This window comes from Melospiza georgiana, chromosome 9, assembly GCF_028018845.1.
Source record: "Melospiza georgiana isolate bMelGeo1 chromosome 9, bMelGeo1.pri, whole genome shotgun sequence".
In the NCBI taxonomy this organism is placed as follows: domain Eukaryota; kingdom Metazoa; phylum Chordata; class Aves; order Passeriformes; family Passerellidae; genus Melospiza; species Melospiza georgiana.
Window position 1 is genome coordinate 27,158,542 of NC_080438.1, and position 27,305 is coordinate 27,185,846.

General features: G+C 46.5%; 2 protein-coding genes across 2 annotated transcripts in view; one reads left to right on the plus strand and one right to left on the minus strand.

The window, feature by feature from the left end:
- The first annotated feature begins 1,803 nt into the window (after positions 1-1,803).
- Positions 1,804-6,262, plus strand: PCSK9 (proprotein convertase subtilisin/kexin type 9). The gene is made up of 11 exons (XM_058030021.1): positions 1,804-1,918; positions 2,008-2,131; positions 2,339-2,472; positions 2,800-2,941; positions 3,016-3,203; positions 3,313-3,496; positions 3,746-3,916; positions 4,228-4,379; positions 4,504-4,663; positions 4,876-5,057; positions 5,276-6,262. Exons 1-11 carry the CDS (start codon positions 1,895-1,897, stop codon positions 5,435-5,437), a joined length of 1,623 nt encoding a protein of 540 aa, XP_057886004.1. The 5' UTR covers positions 1,804-1,894; the 3' UTR covers positions 5,438-6,262.
- Positions 6,263-7,951: 1,689 nt separating this feature from the next.
- The window catches only part of USP24 (ubiquitin specific peptidase 24), a 62,177-nt gene continuing 42,823 nt past the window's right edge, over positions 7,952-27,305 (minus strand). Inside the window, exons 41-67 of the mRNA XM_058030020.1 lie at positions 26,735-26,879; positions 25,927-26,046; positions 25,573-25,698; positions 25,269-25,367; positions 24,976-25,058; positions 24,624-24,765; positions 24,154-24,273; positions 23,555-23,775; positions 23,007-23,131; positions 22,283-22,424; positions 21,254-21,404; positions 20,126-20,221; positions 19,383-19,486; positions 19,186-19,299; positions 18,347-18,443; positions 18,019-18,135; positions 17,308-17,400; positions 16,904-17,006; positions 15,928-16,049; positions 15,342-15,455; positions 15,032-15,097; positions 14,693-14,759; positions 12,678-12,756; positions 12,017-12,092; positions 11,194-11,280; positions 10,582-10,692; positions 7,952-10,409 (exon numbers count right to left, since the gene is read on the minus strand). Of these exons, the coding sequence (XP_057886003.1) occupies positions 10,347-10,409; positions 10,582-10,692; positions 11,194-11,280; positions 12,017-12,092; positions 12,678-12,756; positions 14,693-14,759; positions 15,032-15,097; positions 15,342-15,455; positions 15,928-16,049; positions 16,904-17,006; positions 17,308-17,400; positions 18,019-18,135; positions 18,347-18,443; positions 19,186-19,299; positions 19,383-19,486; positions 20,126-20,221; positions 21,254-21,404; positions 22,283-22,424; positions 23,007-23,131; positions 23,555-23,775; positions 24,154-24,273; positions 24,624-24,765; positions 24,976-25,058; positions 25,269-25,367; positions 25,573-25,698; positions 25,927-26,046; positions 26,735-26,879 (2,983 nt within the window). The 3' untranslated portion in view covers positions 7,952-10,346. The remainder of the gene's footprint in view (positions 10,410-10,581; positions 10,693-11,193; positions 11,281-12,016; positions 12,093-12,677; positions 12,757-14,692; positions 14,760-15,031; positions 15,098-15,341; positions 15,456-15,927; positions 16,050-16,903; positions 17,007-17,307; positions 17,401-18,018; positions 18,136-18,346; positions 18,444-19,185; positions 19,300-19,382; positions 19,487-20,125; positions 20,222-21,253; positions 21,405-22,282; positions 22,425-23,006; positions 23,132-23,554; positions 23,776-24,153; positions 24,274-24,623; positions 24,766-24,975; positions 25,059-25,268; positions 25,368-25,572; positions 25,699-25,926; positions 26,047-26,734; positions 26,880-27,305) is intronic.

Consider the following 27,305-nt stretch of genomic DNA (forward strand, 5'->3'; position numbering starts at 1 on the left):
GCCATTAATTACAAAATTTATTTTAATTAATTATAATTATAAGTAACACATGTATAATTATAAACAACCCATAATCATAAAAGACTCTCATCTATTTAAAACATTGTTGCGTGCAAACCACACAGATCCATATAAAACATGTATGTGCATACAAACCATATACATAATTGTAACATGTACACCATGTAAAACATATATTCATACAAACCGTTCACATCCACAAGAAACACATACATCTGTATAAAATGTGTGCATCCGTATAAACATTTAACCTCTGAGGAGCTGGTAAATAACCAGCCAAAACCACAAATTCCTATTTCCCTGAGAAGCCGGGAGCAGGGACGGGGTTTGCCGGAGGTCACTGGGGATGTGGGACAGTGTGGGATGCTGATGCTGCGGGAGGGCAGAGGTGGGAAGCGGCGTGGTGACCCACGGAAATCACCGAAATCATCCCGCAAAAAGAGCATCTGCCACGTGTGACGACTCTGCAAAAAATGCCCAAACAGGATTAGCGGATTTCACGGGAAATTATTCGTGGAGTGAGGCAGTAGGAGGCACATTAAAGCTTTCAGCCCTTTCTCCAAGCAGTCCTTGAGCGGCTGCGCTTTGCTCGCCAGAGCCCCCAGCGATCCGCCGGGACTCGGGGTGAGCAGCGGCCCCATCCATCGCCCCCTCCCCGCGGCCCCGTTAATGCTGAACCCGCCCGGCGTGCCCGCTGGGCCCCGCGCCGTGACCCGCGCCCCCCGCGCTGAGCGCCGGCCAGACCGAGCCGCGGCCGCGGGTGCGCTCCGGGACCCGCGTGGGTGCGCTCCGGGAGCTGAGATCCGCCGGTGCGCTCCGGGAGCCGAGACCCGCGGGTGCGCTTCGGGATCTCAAATCCGCGGGTGCGCTCCGGGCCATCGGCTCCGCCGGTGCGCTCCGGGACCTGCGCGGGTGCGCTCCGGGAACTGAGACCCGCGGGTGCGCTCCGGGACCCGCGTGGGTGCGCTCCGGGAGCTGAGACCCGCGGGTGCGCTCCGAGATCTCAAATCCGCGGGTGCGCTCCGGGACCCGCGTGGGTGCGCTCCGGGATCTCAAATCCGCGGGTGCGCTCCGGGACGCGAGATCCGCGGGTGCGCTCCGGGATCTCAAATCCGCGGGTGCGCTCCAGGACCTGCGATCCGCGGGTGCTCTCCGGGACTCGAGATCCGCGGGTGCTCTCCGGGATCTCAGATCCGCGGGTGCGCTCCGGGACTCGAGATCCGCGGGTGCTCTCCGGGATCTCAGATCCGCGGGTGCGCTCCGGGACTCGAGATCCGTGGGTGCGCTCCGGGACCTGCGCGGGGGCGTTCCGCGGGTGCGCTCCGGCCCCGCTCCATCTCCCCGGCCCCGTTCCAGCCCTTCGACTGCGCTGCAACCCCGCGGGTGCGCTCCGGTCCCTCGGCGGTCGCGCAGGGGGTCCCCGCCGGCGCCATCCCCGAGGGTCCCGGCGTGTCCCGTCTGCCCGAGGCGTGCGGGATGTCCCCGCGGGCGCTGGCGCTGCTGCTGGCGCTGGCGGAGCTGGGTCCGGCCCTGCGGGCGGCCGAGCAGGGCGAAGCCGCCGTCGGGGCCGCCCCTCCGGGCCCCGCTGCTTTCCATCGCGCCGCCAAGGTGAGGAGCGCGGGGTGGGGGGGACAGCCCCGCTCCTGTGTGTGTGTCTGTCTGTGTGTCTGTGTGTCTGTGTGTCCCGAACCCCGTGCCGGTGTCCCCGCAGGCCTCGTGGCGGCTGCCCGGGCGCTACGTGGTGATGCTGCGGGCGGGCAGCGCGGCCGAGCTGCGGGGCACGGCCCGGCGGCTGCAGGCCCGGGCGGCTCGGCGGGGACGCGGGGCCGAGCTGCTGCACATCTTCCACCTGCTGCCCGCCTTCCTGGTGAGGATGAGCAGCGACGTCCTGGACACGGTAGGACGGGGTGGTGGCAGGGGACAGCAGCTGTGCTGGTGGCAGCACCAGCCTTGGGGGCAAAGGGGAGCTTTGTGTCCTCCCTGCAGGCGCTGAAGCTGCCGCACGTGAAGTACATTGAGGAGGATGCCTATGTCTTTGCCCAGAGCATTCCCTGGAATCTGGGCAGGATCGTGCGGCCACAGCCCAGCTCGGGCTCCTACAGCCCTCCCAGTAAGTGCTGGGGTGTGTGAGGGGGGCTTTGAGGAAGAGTCAGGTCCCCTCTCCTTACCTTGAGGGATGGGAATATTCCTCTGCCCCATGGTGCTGCGGGTCTGGAGCTGCATTTTGGGAGCAGCCCAGGTGGCCTGTGCTGAAGGTTGATGATCACGCACCCGCTGTGATGGAGGCTGCCTTTCTCCCCTGCTGCATCCCTGGCAGATAAAGGTGACCTGGCCGAGATTTACCTGCTGGACAGCAGCGTGCAGAGCAGCCACCGGGAGATCGAGGGCAGGGTGACTGTGACTGGCTTCGAGAGCATCCCCGAGGAGGATGGCACCCACTTCCACCGGCAGGTGAGTCCCGAGCTGCCGCGTGCTGCATCCTGGCCAGAGCACCCCCCTGCACCCACCAAATCCTGGCCGGGCTTGTGAGGCTTTCCAGGACAAGGGAGACACTTGCTGGGCAGGATGGGCAACAGGAGCTGTGGTTCTGGGGGATATTGGGACCCGCAAGGTGGTGTGTTTGGAGATATGGTTGAGTCGGGCAGGGCTTCTTTCTAGGAAAGCGTTCTAGGGTAGCACGGGTGTGCGTCGGGTAAGAGAGAATGGGGAGACCCTGTGGGATTGCAAACCTGCTCTGTTGCAATGGGCTGGGGCATGGAACTGCGGTGCCCGTGCCAGGCCGGCCAGTGTGACAGCCACGGGACACACGTGGCCGCGGTGCTGAGCGGGCGCGACGCCGGCGTGGCCAGGGGCGCCAACATCCGCAGCCTCCGGGTGCTCAACTGCCAGGGCAAGGGCACCGTCAGCGGCACGCTCATGGGTGAGTGACCCCGTGCCCCGAGGGGAGCAGGGTCCCTCCCGGAGCTCCCTGCGATGGTGTCCTGTCGCTCGCAGCCCTGGAGTCCATCGGGAGGGCGCTGGGGGCTCGGCCGCGCGTGGTGCTGCTGCCGCTGGCCGGGGCGCTGAGCCCCGCGCTGAACGCGGGCTGCCGGCGGCTGGCACGGAGCGGGGCGGTCATGGTGGCGGCTGCCGGCAACTACAGGGACGATGCCTGCCTCTACTCGCCTGCGTCCGAGCCGGAGGTACGGCTGAGGGGGACCCTGGGGCTTGGGTGCCCCCTCATCCCTGCAGGCCATCCCCCGGGTCACCGGGCTGGGGGTGCCACCCTGCCGTGTTCCCTGTCACTGCCAGGTCATCACGGTGGGTGCCATCGACAGCCAGGACCAGCCTGCCTCCATCGGCACCCTGGGCACCAACTTTGGCCGCTGCGTGGACCTGTTTGCCCCTGGGGACGACATCGTCGGCGCCTCCAGCGAGTGCAGCACGTGTTTCACGGCGCGGAGCGGCACCTCGCAGGCGGCCGCGCATGTGGCAGGCGAGCTGTGCCCTGAGGGCAGGGAGGGCTGGTGCTGGCACAGGGCTCCGGGCATGCCCGAGCTGGGCTGGGGGCATCCTTGTGCTCCCTGATTTACGGGGTTGGTGTGTCTCCTTGGGGCGCTGCAGCTGCACAGCGCTCCCGATGGGCTGCAGAGATGCTCTGCCGTGTCTCTGGAGCCCTGCCGCCCACGGGAGCGCCGCGTGGGCGGCTCTGTCCCCTCTGGTTGTCACTGCCGGGCTCTTGCAGGCATCGCGGCCGTGCTGCTCAGCGCCGAGCCCCGGCTGGGCCGGGCCGAGCTCCGCCAGCGCCTCCTGTGCTTCTCCAGCAAGGGCGGCCTGGACGCGGCCTGGATCCCGCAGGAGCAGCGCCTGCAGACGCCCAACAGCGTGGCGGGGCTGCCCGCACGGCTGGCGGCAGGTGAGGGGCTCGCTGCCCGCTGGGTGCTCGCACAGCTCTGCCCTGAGCGGGAAAGAGGTGGAAGCGCGGCAGGGAATGTCCCCTGAGCTGTGCGGGAACGGCTGGGCCTGGCTGCTGGCAGGGATGGGCGAGATGGAGGCCTGGTTGGTGCCGTGGGTGCTGGATGACACTGTGGGTGACACTGTGGGTGACACTGTGGGTGACACTGTGGGTGTGTGGGTGTCACTGAGGATGTCACTGTGGCTGTGAGGGTGGCACTGCGGGTGTCACTGCGGGTGTCCCCCGCCGCTGACGCCCTGGCCCCGTTGCAGAGGAGCAGCGGCTGCTCTGCCGCTCGGTGTGGTCGGCGAGCTCGGGGCTCTCCCGGCGCTCCAGGGCCGTGGCTCGCTGTGCCAGCACCGAGGAGATGCTCAGCTGCTCCAGCTTCTCCCGCAGCGGCGGCCGGCTGGGAGAGCACATGGAGGTGAGCAGAGCAGAGCAGAGCAGAGCCGAGCTGCTGCCCTGGAGGCCCGCTGGGCTCAGAGGGTGTCCCCGGCCCCCGAGGGCTGTCCCGGGCCCCGAGGTGACGCCGTGTGCCCCATGCACAGGACAAGCACGGGCAGAGGCAGTGCGTGGCCCACAGCCGGGGCCAGGGCGTTTATGCCATCGCCAGGTGCTGCACATGGCCCAGGGCTGGGTGCTGGATCAAGGCCGGGTCCCCGGGGGCCGAGGGGGCCCAGTGCTCCCCAGGAGAACACGTGCTGACTGGTAACGCCCAACACACGGGGTCAGACCTTTGGGCCTGATGGTCAAGGGTGTTCCTACCAGAAACGCCCTGGGATTTGGGGTAAAAGGGTGCATGTGCTGTGTGCACGGGGTGAGGAAGGCTCAGGGCTCGCTGGGGACATCCTTGGCACCAGTGTGTGCGCTGGGATGCTGCCATGGCTGCCCTGTGCCCATGTCCCCTCTCCCCCGGGCAGGGTGCAGTTTTCACTCCCCATCCCTGGTGCTGGGTGCTGGGGGCAGGCCCGTGGAGGGGCTGGGGAGGGGGCCCAGCCGCTGTGCCAGCAGGACAGAGGTGGTGGCACACGCCCTGTGCTGCCCCAGGGCCAGCCTCGAGTGCCAGCTGAAGGAGCACACAGTCCTGGAACACGACGACAAGGTAGGGATGGGCCATGCTCCTCTGCCCTGCTATTGTGTCTGCATGTCCTTCTGCCACCCTGATGGCTTTTGGGTGTGGCTGTCCCAGCCCAGCCCTCACTGCTGTCCCCAGCTGTGATGGGATGGGTGACAACAGCCACATCTCCCTGAGCTGTGGGGCCATCGGGGATGGCCAGGCCCTGTGCTGACCCATGGATGGTGACCTCTGCTCTCTGTTAGGTGACAGTGTCCTGTGAGGATGGCTGGACGCTGACAGGCTGTAACACCCTGTCCCAGAGCCCCACGGGAGCCCACATTGAGGACAATTCCTGCGTGGCCACCGCTGGCCCTGGCAGCAGCTCGGCCATGGCCGTGGCCATCTGCTGCCGGAGCCGGCAGTAGGGACAGACTGAGCTGGGGGAGGCTTCTGGGGCACAGCAGGGATGGAGGCCTTGCTGCACCCGTGTGGCCCTGGCTCGGTGCCTTCCCAGGGTTTCCAGAACAATCCATGCTCCGACATGCAGCTGATGACTGGACTCGTCTCACCCTCGCACACAGCGGGGTCAGGATCCAGGGCCACCATCCAGGGTGGCTCTGCAAGAGCTCTCCAGGCATCCCCCATGCAGCTGGAGCCCTCTCCCATCACTGGAGTCATCCCAGAGTCCTTTCCCTGCCATGCACTGGCTCTTCCTATAAACACCTTGACAGAACAAGCTGTGATGTTGTCACCCAACACAGGAAAAATCCACCACTTTTTAAAGAAAAAATATTGTGAGGATCACTCCTTCCTTTCCTGCTTAGTTGCTCATTAGTTGTCAGCTAATGCTGCTTAGCACCTTGAAAATCTTAGTTTAGCCATTTTGGGGCAGTTTTATAATTGCCTAATGGTATTCCTAGGAGATTTCTTTACTTTTGAGTCAAGTGTAAGGGCTTTAGTTTAAACAGCCTGCTTGGTTAATTAGATTTTTATCTGCATTGCTACAGTCAGCTACTGCTTCATTAGTGCTTTTTTTGTTGTTGAGTCAAAGTTAATGATCTGCTGGTGTTATGTGTTAACAGTTTCAGGTCTTCCCAAGACACATAGGACTGTAGGAAGCAGCAATTCCTTTAAAACAGCCCCAGAATGAAGAAAAATCTTTCATAGCACCTTAGTTTTTACATTTGTACCTTAAACATTTACTTGGAGTTTTATAAAGGAGCATTTTATAAATGTCTTTTTAAAATAAAATTCACAGACCTGTGCTCCTGTGGTTCTTTGTCCGGCTTCACAGACATCCCCCTGGGGAGCTGGTCTGGAAGAGGGAAGGGGGACCCATCCAGCAGGGATTCTGCTTTGTCAGTGGGATCCAGGGTGCTCCTGGATGGCAGCTGGCACCTTTGGAAGCTGGCACAGACAGCCTTGCCCACAGCTGGGCTGTGCTCTGGGGCTGTGTTGTCCCCACACACACGAGAGCAGGAGTTTGTTTTAACAACAGTGGTTCAGGGGAAACACTTCCAGTTATGGCAACAAACATGGGCCAGCTTTGGGAATGTGCCCTTGAACTTGGGTTGCTGCTGTTCCTTCACTTGGGAAGGGCTGGAGCCCCGGGAAGGAGACAAAGCTCGGCTCAGAGCAGGGAAAGGCTGAGAAGCACCAGCAGCCACCAAAGCTGGGTCTCACTTCTCTCTCTCAGTGCTCAGCAGCCTCCTGGCACTACAATATATAATTTTTGTGGTGTTATCTGAGGATAGATGATAAAAACCCCACAGTTTGATACCACAAGCTCCAGGTTAACCTGTCAGTTGGGTGTTTTTCCCCATCCAAAAGCCCCCTGCAGCTCTGTTACTCCGGCTTTAATTGGCAAGAGAAGACAAACCCAGCACAAAACACCACTTTGAAAGGTTGAAACTAATTCTTACTTGTTAACTAAAGCTGGCAAAAGCCCAACCCTAATCTAAACATGTAATTATATAACATGGACATAATTACAGCCCATAGTTTCATTCAGCTGGAACCCGAATTCTGCACAAAGAGGCAGAAAAGAAAAAGGGATGTCAGCCTGAGAGCTCCTGGACAGCTCTGACACCGAGGGCGATTTCTCAGCAGGCTCCTTGGCTGTCACCTCTCAAAACACACACCAGGATTTCAGCTCTGCTGCCTGCCCTGCCAGAGGGGAGGATCCAGCACTAGGTGAGAGCATGTTCCACGCCTGATAAGCCAGACAGAGCTTCCCCAGCTCAGCTCAAGCCTTCATAAGCCCGGTGGAAGGAAACAATATTAAAAGATTAGCCCTTGCTTTGTGCCTTGTACGTGAGTAGGTGGAAAAGCCTCTCAGTCAGGAGAGCAGGGCTGATCCCAGGGGTGCTGATCCCAGTCCTGGCAGCACTTGGCAATGCCCAGCCCATGCTGCCAGGACCACCAGGGGAGAGCAGAGGCTGGAAAAGTGGGAGTCCTTGTCCTTAGAGCAGGGGACAAAGGCAGAGTGGGGATGGCAGCCCGGCTGCAGCTCCTGGTTCCCAAATAAGTGAGTGATGGAACACCAGCTGTGTGTGCACCCCTCTGGCCCTCACCCCTGTGGGAGGGCAGGATGAATTCACACCCAGCTCGCCCACAAATCTCAGATCTGACACACAAAATCCGCTCTAATCCGCCCCTGTGAGCGTGGCCAGGGTAAATCACTCTGCTGAGGGCAGGAGGGGCTGCACAGAGGTGCAGATGTGACAGAGCCCCAGCACATGCTGTGGCATAAGGAAATACAGCAGGGCAGCCCCAGGGCCACTCAGCTGCTTCCACTGACTCTGGACAGGAGCCAGAGCAGCACTCAGGGCACCCTTGAGGAGCTCAGCACCTGCAGGGCTGGTCTAAGGAGGTTCAGGGTAAGAGGATCAACAAGAAAAGAGTATAACAGTGTGTGCACAGTCTAAAGATTACACTAGTTTTCTGTGAAAGGAATAACTTTATTCCATTGACCAGGAATCCCAAGACTGTTCATCAAGACTGCCTATTTTTCCAGTGCCAAATGTCTATGCATTAATTGGACAATATCTCCCCGAGCACTCACAGGCAGGCTGTGCCTGCTCCTCACTGAACATTTTGTAAGCTGTATAAAAACATTTTCATCCAAAAAGATTGGCAGTAAAAATTACAACATATAAATGCATCACAATTTACACAAAAACTAGTTTGGTTTTTTTTTTTTCTTTTTTTTTTTTTGTCGAACTCTATTTTCCAAAAAATAATCTTCAGCAGGTTCAAATGACAGCAGCTGGAAACAAAAATAAGTGACCAAGTATCATCTCATTGCAAATTATAACCACTGACTTTGTACAAGCGTGAGCAGAAGGGTGAAAAAGTTTGTATTGGTTTCAGGTAGACAGTGGTGATGAGCCATCCTGATGCAATTCCCACCAAGGCTTCCCTGGGCCTGCGGCTAGCGAGGATGTTGTTTCCATAGGAAATAACAGGAACCTGAAGCGACAAGTGGTGCCAACCCATGGGAACATGACCAGCTTCTCCCATCACCGCTGTCTGACTCCTTGGGAAGATTCATGGCCCGTTACCAAAGCATTTGGGGGTGGGGGAAGGAGGGAAGGAAGGGGGGTGTCCGTAAGAAATGATTAGTTTGAAATTAATTTAAAACGCGTCACATTGAAAACGTCCCAGCACATCATCAGAAACATTTACAAAATGCTAACTCTGCCCTGTGTCTGTGAAGACACTGTGGTGCCCCCCTGCACTCCATCCTACCCCACAATAAGTTACAAAGCTGTACAGCTGACATCACGTGCCGTGGTTCCTTCCAACAGTGAAATGACTGGTTACTCTCAATATTAGTGCACAACAGTGAAAAGCTGTCTGCTGCTCCGTGTTTTGGCAGCAGCCTGTGAAAAGAAACAAAAAAAAAAGGCACTTTTTGGCTGGTTGTGCCTTTAACTTGGCAAATTTGTCTATTCTGGAGGTACCCAGGCACTCCTTAAGATGTCCCCCGTTTCTGTGCATGTTTGTTTATATAATTTTTTTAAAGTAAGGCAGAATCCATAAATAAAGGCAAAAAGCAGTGCAGAAAATGTGACAAACACAAAATGTACAAAAGATGAAGTTAGTTGGCACAAAAGAAGCTTGAATCCAGAGCCAGAAATCACTGAACTGCACTTGACATAGAAAACAAAACTGTGCTCAAATCATCCCAACTGGTTTCCAGTTATTTGTGAGCAAATTAAAAGAGCTGTGATATTTTAAATGTTGCCTGGTCAAGTGAAAATGCAAACAAAGCCAATTCTTTCTTTCCCTGTGTTAAAACTGTTCTAAAATCTGCACAACAGTGTTCCCAGCTCACTCAAGGAATTATTCATCATAAACAACCAATACCAACTTTCTCAGTTATTTCAAAGCACAAGCAAGTGATTGCAGATCCATGACTGAGACTACATTTTATTCAATATGTCTCCAAAGGTTAAAAAAATGTAATGAGTAAAACTGCAACAGAATTCCTTCTTAAAGTGCTTTTTTTTTCTTTTAAACTACTCATTAACTTTTTCCTTTTTTAATTCACCAACATCCTTGAATAATAAATGCTTGCATACCTAGAGAACAAAGCTTTTCTTTTACTGCCCTTCCCCGCTGTCTGAAGGGTTTTTGGAAGGGTACTGGGAAAGATGACTCATTCCAGAACTCCTTTACCACTCATTCCATAAGGAATCACTCTTCTTACAGAGCAATCCTGCTGATCTTTCTCATCAAGAGCTTCACAAATTAGCAGGGAGACATATTAAATACAGAAGTCCTTATGTAAACCCATTCTTTAACTAATATTTTACAATGAAATGTAAGTCATCACACATCTTTACAGAAATTTGTGTATTCCTATTCAATATTATCAGAAAGATTAAAAATTTGCCCTCCATACATAAGGGCAGTCTGTTTCTTTTTTTTTTTTCCTGTATAAAAACCAAAAGAATTTTTTTTTTTTGCAGCATCACAGAAAAGCAACAGTTTTACATTCACTCATTTAATGTTCACATAAAAATTCAACCACTAGCGTTTGTGTATCTGATAAAATCTTCTTGACAAACTTGGTTTCGGTGTTTTTTGGACTGTCACAAGCTACTCCAGGTGAGGATGTAGTTTTCTAGAGCATTTGTTGATCTGAAGCCTTTGTGGCTATAAAAATGCTTTTATCTTGCAGGGAAACAACCTCCTCCAGCATCTCCTCTGGTCCTGTGCAGCCACTGCTCCCCCAGACTGCCAATGGCATCAGCAACACGACTCCAGTTCCAGCAGGGACCAGGCATTGAATGTTTGAGCTGGTTCTTGTGTTCACAGGGGTCTCCTCTAAGGGTCAACGTCATCAAGGTCACTTTTAGGCTCCCCAATCATCATAGGAGACTCTGAGCCCTTTCAAACAGGGGACAGGGAGAGAAGGACACAGTCACTGACACAGTCACTTCTGTAAATGCACAGCTGTTCACAGTATGATCAGTGATGGTTCTGACCCAAGCCCCAGGGAGCAGCTGCCCCACAGAGGCACACACCAGGGTGTAAGGGGGTAAATCTGCCCTCATTTTACCTGCTGCAGGTGCCTCTCTCCATTCTCATTGGCAGGGCTGCTTTCTGACCCATTGCTGCTCCCAGACTGATCCTTCTCATTCAGCAGGGCTGTGGCATAGGCCAGAGTGTCCTGAGTTGCAAACAGTCCAAGAGAGTGTCAGGAGGCATGGTGATCATTTCACATTTTTTAACATTTTTATTGTTTTATTATTATTGTTTTAAAACAATAATAGCTGCTCTAGTGAGACAGCCAAGTCACCACAGCCAAGTGGTGAGACAGCTGAGTTACCACTAATGAGTGAATACTCATTAGTGAGTATTCACTAATACCACTCAAGGATTAATTTTCTCCAGGAACAACTACAGGGGCTGAGCTTCTAAAGGAAAACCAGCCTGGAGTGCACCAAAATATCACAGAACCATTAAGGCTGGAAAAGACCTTTTAAGATCATCAAGTCCAACTGCCAAACCAGCACCACCACCATGCTCATCACTAAACCACGGCCTCAAGTGCTGTATCCACATATTTTTTGAACATTTCCAAGGATGGTGAGTAAAGTTGCCAAACCCCAAGATGCTTCCAAGAAAAGAAGTGAGCAAGTTTAACATCCTCTGCCAGGATGACACATACCTGTGCTGAAATAGTGCGCTGGAAGGTTTTTGCAGTGGATGTTTCATTGGACACGTTACTCTGAGGAGCCCAGTAATGTTCAGACATCTGCATAAAAAGCCAAGAAAGCCATAAAATTTGCCATTTGATTTTTACTTGTGTAAAGCCTCAACCACCACCTTGTGATGGTGGGTGAACTAAGACTGGAGAAAGCTTCCTGAATCCTCTGGCAGCGAGCTGGAGATCTGGGGCTCAGACACTTTAAATGCAGCCACAAAGGTTACTGTTCTTCAGCTGCAAACCAGCGCCCAACTTCTGCTGAGCTCCAAGTTTCCAAAGTGTCCTTGGGTACTTATGAAAGATATGTTGGCCAAACTACATTGAGTTTAGAGGGAAGAACAAACACTACACGTGTGGGAGGAAAAGCTCTATCAGTTGGCAGCTGTGCTTTGTGCAAAGCTGTGATGATTCTGTAAGGAATCCAATCATTTAAACATTCTCCTGCATCAACACACAGGCAATGGAAAACTGCTTTTTTGAAAAAGCTGAAGCCTCCCAACACGAATATACAGTGGCACTGAAAGCTTCCCACGTAGCAAAGGATAATCACTGCAACCATTCACACTTGGTTTTATTCACTGTAAATGCATTTATGCCTGAAACATGTGGGGGGGCTACTGAAATTTTGGCATTGCATCAGATTAGCTGCATCCAAGTAGTCCTTGTAAAAAATGAAGTATTTTGTCTTTAGAGCCATCTCAGAGAGCCGTGCAGAGGATGGAGACTATCCATCCATGATCATTGTTGTAAATGAGTGACAATTTCCCTGTTACAGCCAAATTACCTTTTTCTGTAGCCACTGCACAGCCCAGCTCCAGTGGTGTGAATTCTCCTTGAAGTAATCTTTTGCAGTAGGGCACCTTGGGAATTGAAATTATATTCATTAGTCAGGAACAAGGCATTCTGGACAACACAAAAAAATACAAAAAAAATACAAAGACCTCTCTCTTTGCACTGCTGCCCTCTGTGTGCACTCTTATCACTGCAAACTGACTTAAACTCTACAGCCCTGTTGAAAATTGAATTAGCAAAAGCAGTAATTTTAGTGAAATATTCTCAAAGCAGTCTACTCCACAGGTTCACATATTTCAGAATTATGCTTTATTGGGACATATGCCAAGTCCTAAACAAAGAGAATTTAGGACTCATAATATTTCAAAAACCTGGAACAGCTTCCCTATGTTTATCTGGTGTTAATGTCAGACTCCTGCTGTGCAGAATGGCCCTTTTCTTTATAAACACCAATTACCATTTGTTACCTGAGAAATCCCTTCAGGTACCAACCAATAAAGATTTCACTTCACACTGGCACGTGTGCTACCAAGACCTTGCACCAGTAACAAAGGATAAAAAACTGATCAAAACCAGGAGTAGTAGGTTTGACAACAGCCACAGAGGGAGCTAAGGCAGGGATGAGGTTAAAGCCTGAGACCTTCACTACTCACTTCTGAGCCAGGGTAACCAGGAACTTGACACACTGGTAGCAACGGCTGCTGTCCACGTGGTTGCTGTGGTGCATCAAGGCTGTGGGGAGAAACACATGGATTAGAAACCACAACCCAGATTTCCATCCACCAGCCAGTCTGGAAGCAAAGATGAAGCTAAAATTTTAAGTTAGGGAATAGATTTTGTTTCTACAGATGTGAGCATGAGTATTTGTGCTAATCACACTGCTGTAAGTGCTGGTAGTCTCGAGTCTTCCACAACTCTACTGGATTAAAAATAGAACTGCTGCATTTTCACTTTGATCTTTCAAATGCAGTACCTGAATTTTAAACAGCCCTAATGCAGTTATTCTTCCCCTATAATCCATTCTATGTTAGATAATCACTATGGTTACATTTGTCTGAAGGAAAAAAAATATTTGTCTGAAACCCCCATAAATGAACCAGATCACCAGCTTCCACCTGGATCAAAGTTTGCAAAGCCAGAGGAATGTTTAAAGCTTCTCCACATAAACAAGCATAGCAGAATTCAACAGCCATGAAACTGTTCCATGGGAGACTCAGGCAAAACCCCAGGCCATTCCTACCAGCAAGTTTTCTCTACCATGAATTCCCACCTCTTGAACAAAATTCTCTGACTGAGAAGAAGCACAAAGATTTCCCCAATCAGATTTGCTACTCAAAAGTTGCTCTGTCCATAGCAGTCAGCAAAGAACACTGCAGTGAAACCTCCAAAGATGGCAAAAATTGTTTGGGAACTGCAAATTGCCAGTTTTAATACTGTTGAAGCAGAGCAGATGACAAATTACAGCAGTGCTGTACTACAAATTATGCACAAACATCCTATTAAGGAGCACCAAAACCTATTATGTGCTGATTTCCCTTTCCTGGATTAAAACCAGTCAGTGTGAGGGATGTTGTTCAATGCTATTGTGAGGAAACTTCAAGGCAAAACTACAACTTTTACTCCCAAACCTCAGGGCAGTTCTCAAAGCCTTCAACATAAAAATCCAATTGAACACTTGCACTTCTCCTCTGCAGAGGAAAAAAGGTCATGTATTGCTCAAGTTACAGCACAGAATTGGTCCAACTGGGACCAATTTATCCAGAAATTAAAATAATCACTTAGCTATTCTCTTACACTGCTGCATATTTCCTTCTCTGCCATCAGCCACACATGGAAACTACTAAACAGGGGAGCACTGATGAGAGAAATGAAGAACAAAGCTAAACATTCTTTCTCCCTCAATCAGAATCCAAAATAACTGAAGGTGAAAGCCACAATCTGAAGCAGCTCCTCACCCAAACAGCCATGAAAGAGCTGCTCCAGCTGCACTAACCCATCAGAGGGGCTCTCTGTGTAACCCCACGTTTCATTTACACACCAAAGCTGCTTCTCCTGATGCACATGAAATAGGTTATTTCTTTATATACCTTATTACTTCTGAGCTTTTTTCTCTTTGAATGCTTCAGTAAAGTTTTGTATCTAATGCAGAGACAACACTTTGTATGAGCAGCAACAGGTGGGAGCCACCTGTCCCACTGTGGGGCTCTGCTGCAGTCAGCAGGGGAAGCATCCTGCTGGGTGAACCAGGTTCTTTCTATGGTAATCAGGATGCTGGCAAAACAAAAAGACTGGCAGCTTCTTGAGATATGGAGGAAATAAAAATTAATGTTAAGGTTACAGGATTCAAACAGTTCCTCTGTTATGGTAATCAAAAGTACTTTTCTTCCCCCCCATTACACATAGACCCTGATCTGCCCCTTATTTTATTAAGTTAGCTCTCTTTCCTGTTTAACTCCTTTCTAGTTTGCTGTCACTATAACATTCCAATGCTTAGTTTGGATTTTCTTAGAGCATTTTTGGAGTGACAGGGGCTAAATAAAATATGTCAAGTTTTTTTTCCCTGAGAAGTAGAAGAGTTTAGGAGGATTAGGAACCAGGAGATGGAGTGAACCTCTACCACCATGAGGGTCAGTAGGAGACAGGAGTGTTCACCCACTGGCTTACTTGCCTATTAATCCATTTTCAGTTTCAAAGGCAAATTTGATGCGCTCTACTTGCAATGGGTCCTCAATAACCTGTTAGGAAAGAAAAATATCAACTTAGGTAAGTTGTGTGTGATTCTGTATCTGTTCTATGGAATGGTTTTACCCACCCCCACATGCAAAACAAGTAAGACTCAAGTTTTATGTGTCACTGGATTTTCAAGACAGAAATTTAGGAAGTAATAAAACTTCAGACTGAAGGATTAAAATATGTGTGGATGTTGAAATAACCAATGCAGTCCCAACTTTTTTCATTACACATCAATACAAAAATCTATCCTGTACAAGTTTTACCCTTCACCTACCAGAATCTCATGGAGTAACTGGAATATGTTTTTCAGTTCATGAGGAGGAGCAGTTTCCAGTTGAGTCTGCATGTAAGAAAAAGTTACTTAGATAGCAAAATAAGCTGGTTAAGCAAAAAATTTCAAGACAGCTTTAAAGATTTTTGAAAATTTATTAATTTAAACAATAAAGGCCTAAGAAAACCTAAACCCCAACACCCCCTCCAAATCCAGCAAAGTGGATTGTTCTGTGGTGATGGCACAAGACACAGGATGACCAAAGGCTGGGAGAAACACCCATGGGACAGGTTTGTGCTGGCTTTGTGTGTACCTTGATGAAGTGCAGCACAGTGAAGGAGAAGTGCTCGTTGCAGAAGCAGCAGTACACCACCATCTCCATGAGCACCGACAGCGACCCCGTCAGCTCCCGCAGCGCGTGCATCACCTGTGGGCACAGCACTCCCTTCACACACAGCTGCCTCCCAGAAAACAAGGCTGTAACACGGTGTTTGCCCTCCCCAGGAAGGATGCAGCTCTTTTCCCCAGTGCCTGCATGGCCCAGGAGGCTGAACCCTTGCCCTTAAATCACTCCTTCAGCTCCTGATGCTCACCCGCCAAAGGTCGAGCATCATCTATTAAATCAGAACAACTCAAGGTAGCACCTGAATTTGACATGGTAAAAAGCTGCAAAGGCCCTTGCAAAATGTGCATCAAACCAGACTGTGCATAAAACCAGGCCCCAAAGCTTAGGGATATACTGGAATATGAAGAGGACAAGAAACTAAAGGTGCCTTCTTGTTTAGGCCTAAAAATAGCCACCGGTGTTGGATATTTGGTGTTTTTCACAAAAGGATTTGTCAAAGGAATACATCACAAAAGTTTTTAGGTTCAAGCAGGGCAGAAATTAGGGCAGATACCTCCATTAAGTAGGGTTTTCCCTCAGACAGGAATAGCAAGGCTTCTACTTCTTCATGGAGTGCCAGAAGTGGCCCTGAAGCGGTGATGCTGAGAGGTGGACGCTGCTTAAAGAGACCAGGAGCTATAACAGCAAATACAAAAACAATCCACTCATAGATTAGTTTGTTCTAACACACCTTGAAGACACTGCTGCTCATTTGGCACCATGAAATCCCTCATGACACTCATCTCAACTAGTTTATAGCTCGTGTGCTACCACTCCAAGTAACAAATCTCTTGCACCCTGAAGTGTCACTTATTTTAGTGACAGCAGACAAAAGAACTGCAGGAAGGTCAAAGCAAAATGTCCACAGACTATCAGTAGTTTGAGCTTTGGTGTTACTCCCAATCCCTCTTGCACATTCATCATATCCAGAATATTTATAATTCTCCTGTTACCTTCTGATTTTTGACTGCTTTCAACCTCAGACAGAAATTAAGTTATTCTTTTAAAAGACAATGTCAAATTCCTCCTTCAGGAAACTGAAGATTTTAACTTACTCCTTTATTATTTTTATTTGGATGTTTCTGCCTCTCATAACAAGTAACTAGGAGAGTGTTTAAGTGTTTGTTATTCAGTAGCTTAGTCTAAATACTCCCCTTTAGATAAGCTTGAGACAACACAAGTCTAAACAAAATACAGCCTGTGAGTCTGTCCAGTCAACAACAGAGCTCAATTCACTCACATGAGGAAATACCTGTTAGGCACATGGGGAAGGGAAGAAGGTACAAAACTGTTAGTATCAAGATCTCCCTCCTCCCAAAATACTGTTTGCCACTCAGTACATTTACAGCAAAATCAGAAGTAATCAAACTTGTATTAACCATTTCTGCCTTAAATTCAAAATCACTCTATTTTCCTCACTAATATTAAGTTACTCCAAATCAATGTAACTGAAATGCCAAGGCACCAAAAGACAAAACCACAATTCTTACCAACATTTCTTTGTGAGGAGACATCAGAGTGCAAGACGAGCAGTGCTACAGTGTTGTGAAGATATCCAAACTCACGGGCCTGTGCTGAACTCCACCTGCGGTTCTGCTTGAGTCAAAGACACATTTAATTAACTTTGGTTTATTTAATCCACTTTGTTTAGCCAAAACAATGTTCTTATATAGTCCACCACCATGATCTAATACTTTAGAGTGGATAAAAATTTTATTATTATACAAAACATCATGCTCACTTCTGCCAAAACAGTTATTCCATGCTAACTACACATAAGAGGGCTCACACTTGCACGAGGTTTATAGAATAATTGAAGGATTGTTTATTCTACCACATGAAAAGTATTTATTCATAATTTAAACATAATAAAAAACGTGGGGATGGCCTGTACCTGATTGCTCTGCCGGTTGGGGCCAAGGAGAAAGTTGACCATGTGCCTCAGGGCAGAGTGCCTGAGGAGAAGACTGCTAGCCCTTATTCCCTGCTGTGAAGAAAAACACAACAAATTACCTTCCTGTGCAGGTGAAGAATTAGTGCTCAAGAGAACAAAAGTAAAATGCACAGGCTAAAACCTGCATTTTCCACTCTGAAATCCCCAAAATATCCCAACACAGATCAATAAGATAAAGTCCTAAAGAGTCTCATTGTACACAGCACATTACACAAACCAGAGCAGAATCAGCAGATGCACAATAAATATCTTACAAGAAATAAAGAAGGCAAAAAGAATAGAGAAATAGAAATAGTAAATTCAGTACGTTATTCTGCTCTCCATGGAATAAAAATCCTGAATGCTTGATTTTTTAATATATATACATATATATAATTTTTTTAAAAGAACAACTCTATACAACCCTTCAAAACAGACAACCAAAATTCATATGCTGGAAATAACATCTTCCACTGGTATACTTTTGTGATTTTATCCTACTCCATTATTCAAAGCCATTTATTTAAAAAACAAAACAAAATAAACCCAATTACTCCTAATAAAAGTTTTGAGTTTCACTCTACTGCAAATCCTTCTATGAATAAGGATCACTAGCTGCTTTATTAATGTCTTCTTGAAGTTAAATAGCCATGAGAAAAAATGTTTTCTTACCTTCTGTACAAAGTTATTGAATAGCAAAAAGTACTGAGCACAGTTTTTACAGTTTTCAGGTACATCTTTATCCAGTAGAGCAAGTAGCACCTCCAGTAACTGATGTAGAGTTTTTAACTGTGAAAAGAAAAATATTTTGAATGTAAAGAGCTGTCTACTGCTTAAAAACCCAAAGTGTTTTAAACAGCTCCTAGGCAGGAAGAGATGAACATCAACCTAGAAATTAAGGGGGAGGATGGGCTCACACAGCTCTGCCTGCAAACAGAGCAAGAGGCACCAGGGAGAGCCCAGCCAGGGGATGTCTGGAGAGGAGGTGGCACCCACTGACCTTCTCCTGATAAAGCAAGGCACTGTCGAGGGTTTTTTCGAGGATTGTGGCCACAGCAACTCGCACCTCCCTCACGCTGCATTCCAGGAGGAAAGTCCTGGAAGAGAAAAGGTGAAGCTGCAAAGAGAGCTGGAATCAACATGCACACACAGCTGCTGTGATTAACTGTGGTGTTTAGTGTTTGTTATTTTAACAGTCCAGATATATTTTGTACTGTACTTCTGTGGGTAAGCTTTAACTTACATTCACACACTCCCGCTTGTAGTAATATTCCTATTAATATATTTATTCATTTAAATAAAAAAAGCTCTGAAAGGTCTCATAGTATGCTGTTTTTCAATTCAAATGAAAAGATAACATGTTCTTTACACTGACACACTTCTTTCAGCATGTCAGATCTCCAATAATTTGTTTTCAAAGCACCTATTAGCTGATCCTTAGCTTGGCTAGAAGGAAGTCTTTCCAGTTCATCTGTGATCCTTGTCAGGTAAGTATTTAACTTACTTTACCCCCAACACATTTCACCCTGTTCTCCCTTTCTCACCACTTGCAGAGCTGACCACACAAACTTCAGCACATTCCAAATCCCTTCACTGAATTCATCACCTGATCCTCCTCCATGCACACTGCACTATCTAATTTGATTTTCAACATTCTCAGAAAGCTGCACAGAGAAAATACTAGAAACAAAACTCCAAGTAATTATCTAAAGTGTCTGTTTAAAGAATGTGCACAGTCAACTCTTTGGGAATACATCAGTACAGGCCAGATCATGTTATGAGGAAGCCTTATCCACACATGAGACACAAAACACCTCAGCCAGAATCACCAGGACTTACTTCACAAGCTCCCGGCCCTCTGGCCCAACAAAATACTCCACCAACCACTGACAAGCATCAATGCTTTTGGAGAGCAGTGCATCTATGGTGGCAATCCATTCTTCTGTATCAGCCCTTCAACAAAACAGGGACAACTGTCAGTAATCCAGGAGCAAAAGCACCTTCCAGAATTAAACCATGTTTCTTGTTTGCCTTACCTGAGTTTCTTCTTGGTTCGGAGATAGGTTTGGAAGAGGAACTGGACTGCCAGCTGTAAGCTCACCTTTGCCATGCAGGGATAATAGGGATGCTTTACCTTAGTCTGAAAGAAATATTAAATTTATAAAATGATGCCTGCAGCACACATGATGTCTCTTAAACACATCAACATGTTCTATTCAAGTTATTTACTTCACTTGGAAAAAACAAGCCACAGCATTTTTCTGTGCTAAGTCAGTCTCCAGTGCTGACTTTGCTACTTAATAAATATGCTAAAAGAGGAACAAACTTGCTGTAAGGCCAACTAGATCTGTGGATTTCAAAAAATTAATAAATACTGTTTGTTTATGACTCCATTTAGAAAAAATTAAGAAACTATTACCAATTAAACTCTATCAGCTTTGAAGTAATTAACACCAACTTTTGGACCTTCCATATGGAGAGGGATTTCTGTCCCTCTACAGGCTCGGTTTGCATCATTATAAAAGATATGGATTATTAAATAAATTTTACTGGGCAAAATGATGTTTCTCCCAGTACTAGAAAAGGAGGCTGGAGTTTGCTTTGAGGCAGATGTTATCATCAGCATCCAAAATTACTGGAGGCAAGGAATAGCTTGCGTGGAAAAGCAAAATCATGTCAACTCTTCTCTTCCAGTTTTCCTGGTTTGACCCAAATAGCTTTTGTGGCCATCTTACCCAAAATAATTTGAACACTCTAAGATTAAAATCCAGGTACTTACAGCATTCAGGGAAGCTAATGACAGAACAAAACTGAAGTAGTCACTACTGTATACATCTCTGTTCTTCATAAATTTCAAGTTTTCATCTCTCACCATCTGTAAAAGTAAAGGAAGGCAAAAAAAATTAAAAATGTTGTCAAAATACACTTCTATAACTAAAACTTCATCTTTTATGTAAATGTGTAATGTTTAAAAATCAGTGTCAAACTTACTCTGTTTCCTTATGAATCACTACTTCAGCAGAGGGAAAATGCATACAGGAGATTTAGAAGATCTGGTATAAAACCAGTGATTTTCTTTCAAAGATATTACAAAACAGCAGATGAGGGACATAATCATTTAGCCATTAAGGGAAAAAAGGAAGAAATTGCAGATAAGTTCTATTTTTTGCTTGTTTTTAATAAACAGGCCAAGAGAATACCCCTCAAACCAGAAAGGCTTGCCTAACAAATTTAGATGCAGAGAGCAAGGAGTCCGGGTGTAATTACAAGCTGCAGCCACAATAAAGGTATTTAAATGCCAAGCCCTTCTTTTCTCAAATGAGATTTTGCTGAAAGACTCTCAATAAATTTGAGCCAAGCTCTGTTCATTGTAACAACACAATCCCAGATACAAGAATGCCCCAAGAGGCTGTCAATGCCCTGAAACAGCCCATGTGGAGGGCCAGACACAGCCTGCAGGGTTTATCCTCCCTGTGTGTGTGATGCAGGCTCTCCTCACTGCTCCTCCTCTTTCTACACTCTTGTGAACTCAAGAACCTGAGGATCACTGTAATTTGCCATCATCTCCACTGCTCCTCGAGTGCACTCCACATGAAGCGCCTTCTCTGCTGTTGTCTCTCTCTGCCTGTATGCTGACTGCTGCCAGATCTCACTTTTGATTTATCTGCCTGGAGTTTCTTCAAAGCAAAGAACTGATGGGCCTTTTTCTTGAGAAAGTATAGTGAAACTTAAAATAAGTATCACTAAAGAGCTTGTTAGTAACTTTATGTCAGAATCCAGAGTTGCTTTTTAGCTTTCCTACAAGGGAATTACTTCAAGGTAACCTTTAAAAGTTACCACGTTTCTCTCACTATGTACTCAAATTTTATGTGAGCAGAGTTTAGTTGCCACTTTCAGTGTGCTCTACCTGATAAATCCTCACAGGCATTTTCTCTACAAAGAGCCCCTTTTTTTCTCCTTTTCGAACCAGCTTGGTCAAGATGGACAGACGGTCACTGTTGGGCCTGTGGGGTCGAGGTGATGACTGAGGTGAAATTTCTGGTGAAGAGGGAGCAGATCTGAAATACAAACAAGCTGAAGGTGAATAAAGAAATCCTACAGCAAATCTACAGTTTAGGTATAAAATATCACTGCAGCCAGAGTGATCTTATGGCAATTTTGAAGACAGCCTAAATATTTCTTGAGGCTGTCAGTCAGCTGGAACTTGCTGCAATAATGGTAATAAACAAGCAGCTTAAAAACCAAACCAAAACAACAGAAGGGTCAATACATTGCTTTGCTGGACAGGAATGACTCAATTCTTAGTTGTGGAGAGATGATGGAACTCTGACAGCTGAAAACTTCAAGCTTTCTGAATTTAAGGGTGCCAGCCCTCAAGTAAACACCTCATTTCACCTGAGACCTTGGAAAAGGCATCAAAAAGTGAATGATAGCACAGAAACAGTGTGTGAGTCGTTTGGATAGTATTGTGTGATCTCACAGGGTGAAAAACTTAGATTGGGAATTTAGTATATTGTGATATATGGGAGCCAAGATGGAGAACTTTGGGTGTGGGTTAGTTGTCTTTTTTGCACCTTCTTCTTGGATCTGGGTGGTTTTCTCTAACTGGGCGAAAGACGTCTGTGTTGTGGGTTTTGGGTGATCATAACAGGGTTAGAAGTATAAATAATACAATTTCAGCTGTTTATTAGATAATTGAGACTTAAATAGCCTTGATTAGACACCATTTTATCTCACTTTCTTGACTTAGAAAGAGCTCACATCCCCTGAGTTTGTAATAGATAAGGGTAATAAACTTCAGAGTGAGACTTCAAACCCAACATCTCCTGAGTTTTATTTGCCCCGACCTCGGAGCCACAAAGAGCCTGGTATTCCAACAGAGAGAGGTCTAGATATCAATATGAGAGAAACCTTTCTGGATACAAGGGGGACTTACAGGGAGAGGTCCTCAGCTTCCTGCCTGACGACACTGACTCTGCTTTTCTTTGGCAGCACAGGGGAGTTCTGGTCGGACACTCTCTGGTAGAACAGCATGTAGGCGTTCCAGTAGCGCCGGCGCACGTCGGGGTAGGGATTTGCTGTGGGGATAAAAGGCAGCCCATGAAGGCCCTTGAAGGTTTAGTACCTTTCCCATTCCTGTATGGAAGCAAAACTGGGGGTACAAGTAATGTGAACTGCAGCAGGATAAATTTGTCAGATCGAAACATCAGTGATTAAAAGTGTCTGAATTATGAAACGGGCGAATATTGGAAATGTGCTTGGAATAAATTCCTTAAAGCATTGAAAAGTTCAACAATATGATGCCACAAAGTGTTCCATGAAGTCATTCTCACTAGCCTAAAATAAGGGCTGGTTTATGTTTGGTTGGGACTTTTTTTAAACTATATTAACAAGGTGCCATTGTGTTTTTCAATCTCTACTATTAAGTCTACAAAGTGCTGAATCACAGTGAATATGGCTTAATTCATATTAGACCATACACAAGCTGTTCTGTTCTTCAGTAAAGGGAAGGCTTTAGGGGAAAATATGGTTCAGAAGGAGTATTAGTCCAAGTAACTCAAAGTACCTATAATGGACTAAGCTCTACTCAGTCTATTATAGGTACTTTGAGTTACTGAAATCAGTATGAAATTGAATCTACTGTCTGTACTTCTGCTTACATTGATCATAGACTTTAGGTCTATATTCTCCACCAAAACATTCATATTCCAGGGTTTCATCAGTCAAATCAAATTCTTCAACAACGGTGTCATTAAATTTATACCACTTTCCTTTTCCACATCCTCTGTGATCAAAACAGAACAGAAACACAACAGAAACAAAGTTAGTTGATTGTCTCAGCAAAAAAACAAACCACCCTGAACAGCCTAGATGTGACAAGCCTGAACTCACATTTGTTTTGACAGTAAGAAGAAAGCTTAGTTCAACTGATGTCAAGGTTGCATTTTAAAAAATAACCTTGATTAAAACTATGAGAAGCACATCACCTGCAAGTCAGGAAGCCCTCGAACTGTAATACAAGGTGCATAAGAATTAATGAAAATTTTACTCTGTGATGTCCCATGTCACTGTGTCATTGCCTCATCACAGGTGCTGAGAAAGGGAAGAGTGGTTCCAGAAGAGCTCTGGATGGCTCCATGCACCTTCCCAGAACAAGAAGCCTTTAGACAGCTCTGAAACCTCCCCCACGAACCTTCTTGCCCGTTACCTCCTGTCCTTGATGAAGGAGTAGTAGTGCCCTGCATGAGCCTGGCCACTGTGGACAATCACACCAACGAGCTCGTAGTTCTCTGTAGGGGCAACTTTCTTCCTTGGGGAGCCTCCTCCTCCCTGCTCGGTGCTCCTGCCATTTTCCCCCACTTCTGAGGAGGAGTCCTGACGAGCCATCCCTGACACAGTGTAAGGTTCCATGTTCAGCATCCAGGGAAACTGTTTGAAGAGATACTTTGGATTAATCAAGACATTGCAGTGTGTATTGCTTTGTGTAATTTTATGAGAATGGTATCAACACTTCCCACATCGGGAACACCAAAGGAAAACATGGAACTTCAACTTCTTATGCTTCTTACACAGATGTTAAATAACAAACTTTCTTTAAGGAGGTTTTTTGCCTTCCTTTCCGAAAGGACCCCAAGAATGTTGCAAACAAGGAAAGCTCTAAGGAAAAACACTTCTTTTCTGTAGCACTACCATGTTATAAAATCCCTGCATCAAAATGTGGGGGAAAAAAGGAAAAATGAATAGGAAGAATGAGAGTCCACTACACAAAGTAGCTGGGGAAAGCACCATAAAGCAAAGTTTTCTTACCTTTATTTGTTCATCGTATTTAATAGAACGGCCACTCTCCCAGTCAAAGCCAAATCTCATCAGGTGAATCACCAGCAGGCTGGGTAAAACCTTAATGCAGGTGCGCTTCACTGTAGTTCTCTTGAAAAGAAACAAGAATATCACCTCTATCTGACATCCCAGGCCATCTGCAGCACCCTTCTAGAAAGTCACAGTGAAAATCCAGCCATGGCGAGTCAGTCATAGGTGTCCACAGAAGCCAGGGTGTCTACAGGATGACTGGGATACATCTCAATGCATTACACAAAACTTTACCATCCTGTCATCCCTCTAAACCTTTAGTTGACTTTAAACTTTTAGAGGCATTGAACCTTTTGTCTTCAATGCAGCAAGAGCGAGCAGCATCTAAGCATGTTTTCCATGACTATGTAAAGCTTAGAAAACATCAAACGGCACATGAATCTTGTTTCACAAAAATTAAGAATCAATACCTTTTCTTTGCACTTTTCACAGTAGTATGCATTGCTTCCTTCCAGAACTTCTCCTCTAACAAACTGATCCAGTGATATCTCCAGACTTTGACATGAAGTCACACCAAGGTTGAGAGCCATGAAGGCTTCCTCACGCTCATACCTAAATTCAAGAAGAAAAACAGATTAGGATTTACCAGCTGGCAGGAACAAGACAGATGTTTAGGAAAGAATATTGCATTTGCCTCACAGCTATCAAAGCTGTGATGCTCACAGGGGCATTTCTCTACTTTCCAGTGCTACTTTGACATACATATTTTAATAGTTCTGGGAACACATAACTTGGTAACTGATGCACTAAATGTGTCATTACCTGTGAGGGCAGTCCTTGCAGATCTTCTGATCAGAGAAGATTCCTTGAAAAGTATTCTTAAATATTTGGTCTCTTCCTATTTTCTGTTGGAGATGTAAAGTTAGACATCAGTGGGATATATTGCAGGGTGGAAGACCAAGAAATCAGTAGGAATTTTAAACTCCTGAATACTGTGCAGATTATAACATAAGCTAAATGGCTCTCTGCCTCTTTTCTAGAGATCAAAGCAAAAAGAGAAAATAGGTACCAAGGATATGCATATGAAACAGAAAAGAAATTGCTGAGGTTTTTACCTTGAGGTACTCATCCATTTGATCTATAAGACTGGTGAAGAACTCATAAGCATCCTGTTGCTCTCTAACATAAAGTTCCTTATTCCACATCTTGAAAATCTATATAAAATATAAATCTATGTTAAAAGGTGGTTGCTTCATATATATATCACTGAGAAAAGCATTTTTATATAAATTTATTTTAACATGTTTTGGTTTTTTTGAATTAGAGCTTACTTTATAAATTCTGCAATTGAAAAAGGCTGAATAAATGATTACTTTTTAAGTAGAAAAGCTATAGAGTCTAAACAAAAAGATACAATACCTTCCAGAAGTTCTCAGGTACATAATACTGTAGCTTGCTTTCCATCAAATGACCAAAAAGAGATTGAACTTGATAGAACACATTGTCATCAGGATTGTCAGTATCATCATCAATGGAAAGCAAGGCCTGCAAGGAAACAAAGAACCTTATTAAATTGGTTTTTGGAAAAATCATTACTATAAGCTGTCATGGCCCACAGCACTACAACTTAAAATTTATGTATTTATTGTATATATTTATACACACACAGTTGACTTTTCATTTTGCAACTTATTTACAAATGGTGCTAAGATGAAGTGGTTCAAGCGAAAGTAATTCCAAAAAGAGGATTTTATTGGATGCTGAACTAATTACCTCTGGGAGACCAGGCTGCATGTACAGCTGCTGGAAAACAGCATTCATGTAACAAGTAGCACCACCATTCTTCAGTCCCACAAATCCAGAAATGGAGCGACTGTCCACAGGTGGAAGGTACTGGAACGACAAATATATTTTTTGTCCCAAAAACTTATAAAAAATATGAGACTCCAACAACATTCTATAGCTTTTATAACCACCTTTGTATTGTAGAAAAACAGAATGGTATGAGTTGGAAGGGACCTTAATCCAGCTCCACCCCTTCCACTACACCAGGTTGCTCCAAGCTCCATCCAGCCTGGCCTTGGACATTTCCAGGGATGGTGCAGCCACAGCTTCTCTGGGCAACCTGTGCCAGGGCCTGCCCACCCTCACAGGGAAGAGTTTCTTCCTGATATATAACCTAAAACAACCCCCATTCAGTTTAAAACCTCTCCCCCTTGTATGTGAGCTGTTAAGAACAATTTAATGGAAAACCAGGAATAAATTCTGAAAAACTGCAAGACTGCTGCATGCAGTCATTTAAATATTTAACACATTGCACAACACTGTTGAAAATGGCCTAAAATGTAATAATAAATAAAATCTGTGATATTTAGGAAATTCTTTCTTACTCAGTTAATAACAAAGACACACTGGAGTATCTGCTTCTGAGGAAGATTAAATGTATCTGCATTTCCCCTTAGCTGCATTGTGGCATTTTAAACTGAAGACCATGGAAATCTCATGAATGAAGCAACAAAGTGAACCATGCCCGGCCCTCCAAACCATGCTAACACAAATTAAAAAAAAGCTTCTTGCTTACATCAAACTCCTTGTTGAGTGCAGGGTCACACTGGTGGTGCATGGAAAGCAGCTCCTTTGTGATAAGCTGGAGATTGGAGGGTGAACTATCAGCCAGCATTACCAGCACCTCATAAGCAGCTAATCTGCTGTCTGCTGTGCTGCACCTGCAAAGAAAACCACAGCTGAGAAAACCACACTGGCTAGATGACTCAATTATTTCTAATTCCAGAAGGCTGTATTACTCAGAACAGGCAACAATTAATGTTCTAAAGAACACTTTGAGTGATTAAACACTCCTGAGGGACTGCAGAGTGCTGTTTTGCCTTTTTTTTTCTTTCTTGGGGTAGGAGAAGGGGGAAGAATCTAATGAGAATAGTTGCAAGAGGAATATTCCTTTAAACAAGCATCCTTTACTGACATGGATACACCTGCTAACATTCAGCAGAAGGAAAAGGAAGTGCTCTAAAAGGAGACAGAATTGGTTGCATGTCTGAGGACAAACAGACACTTTCCATCATGTAACACTGATGGAGACAAAATGACTTTTTTACAGGGAGGGAAACTTGGGAAGAGCTTGACCAGGCAACATC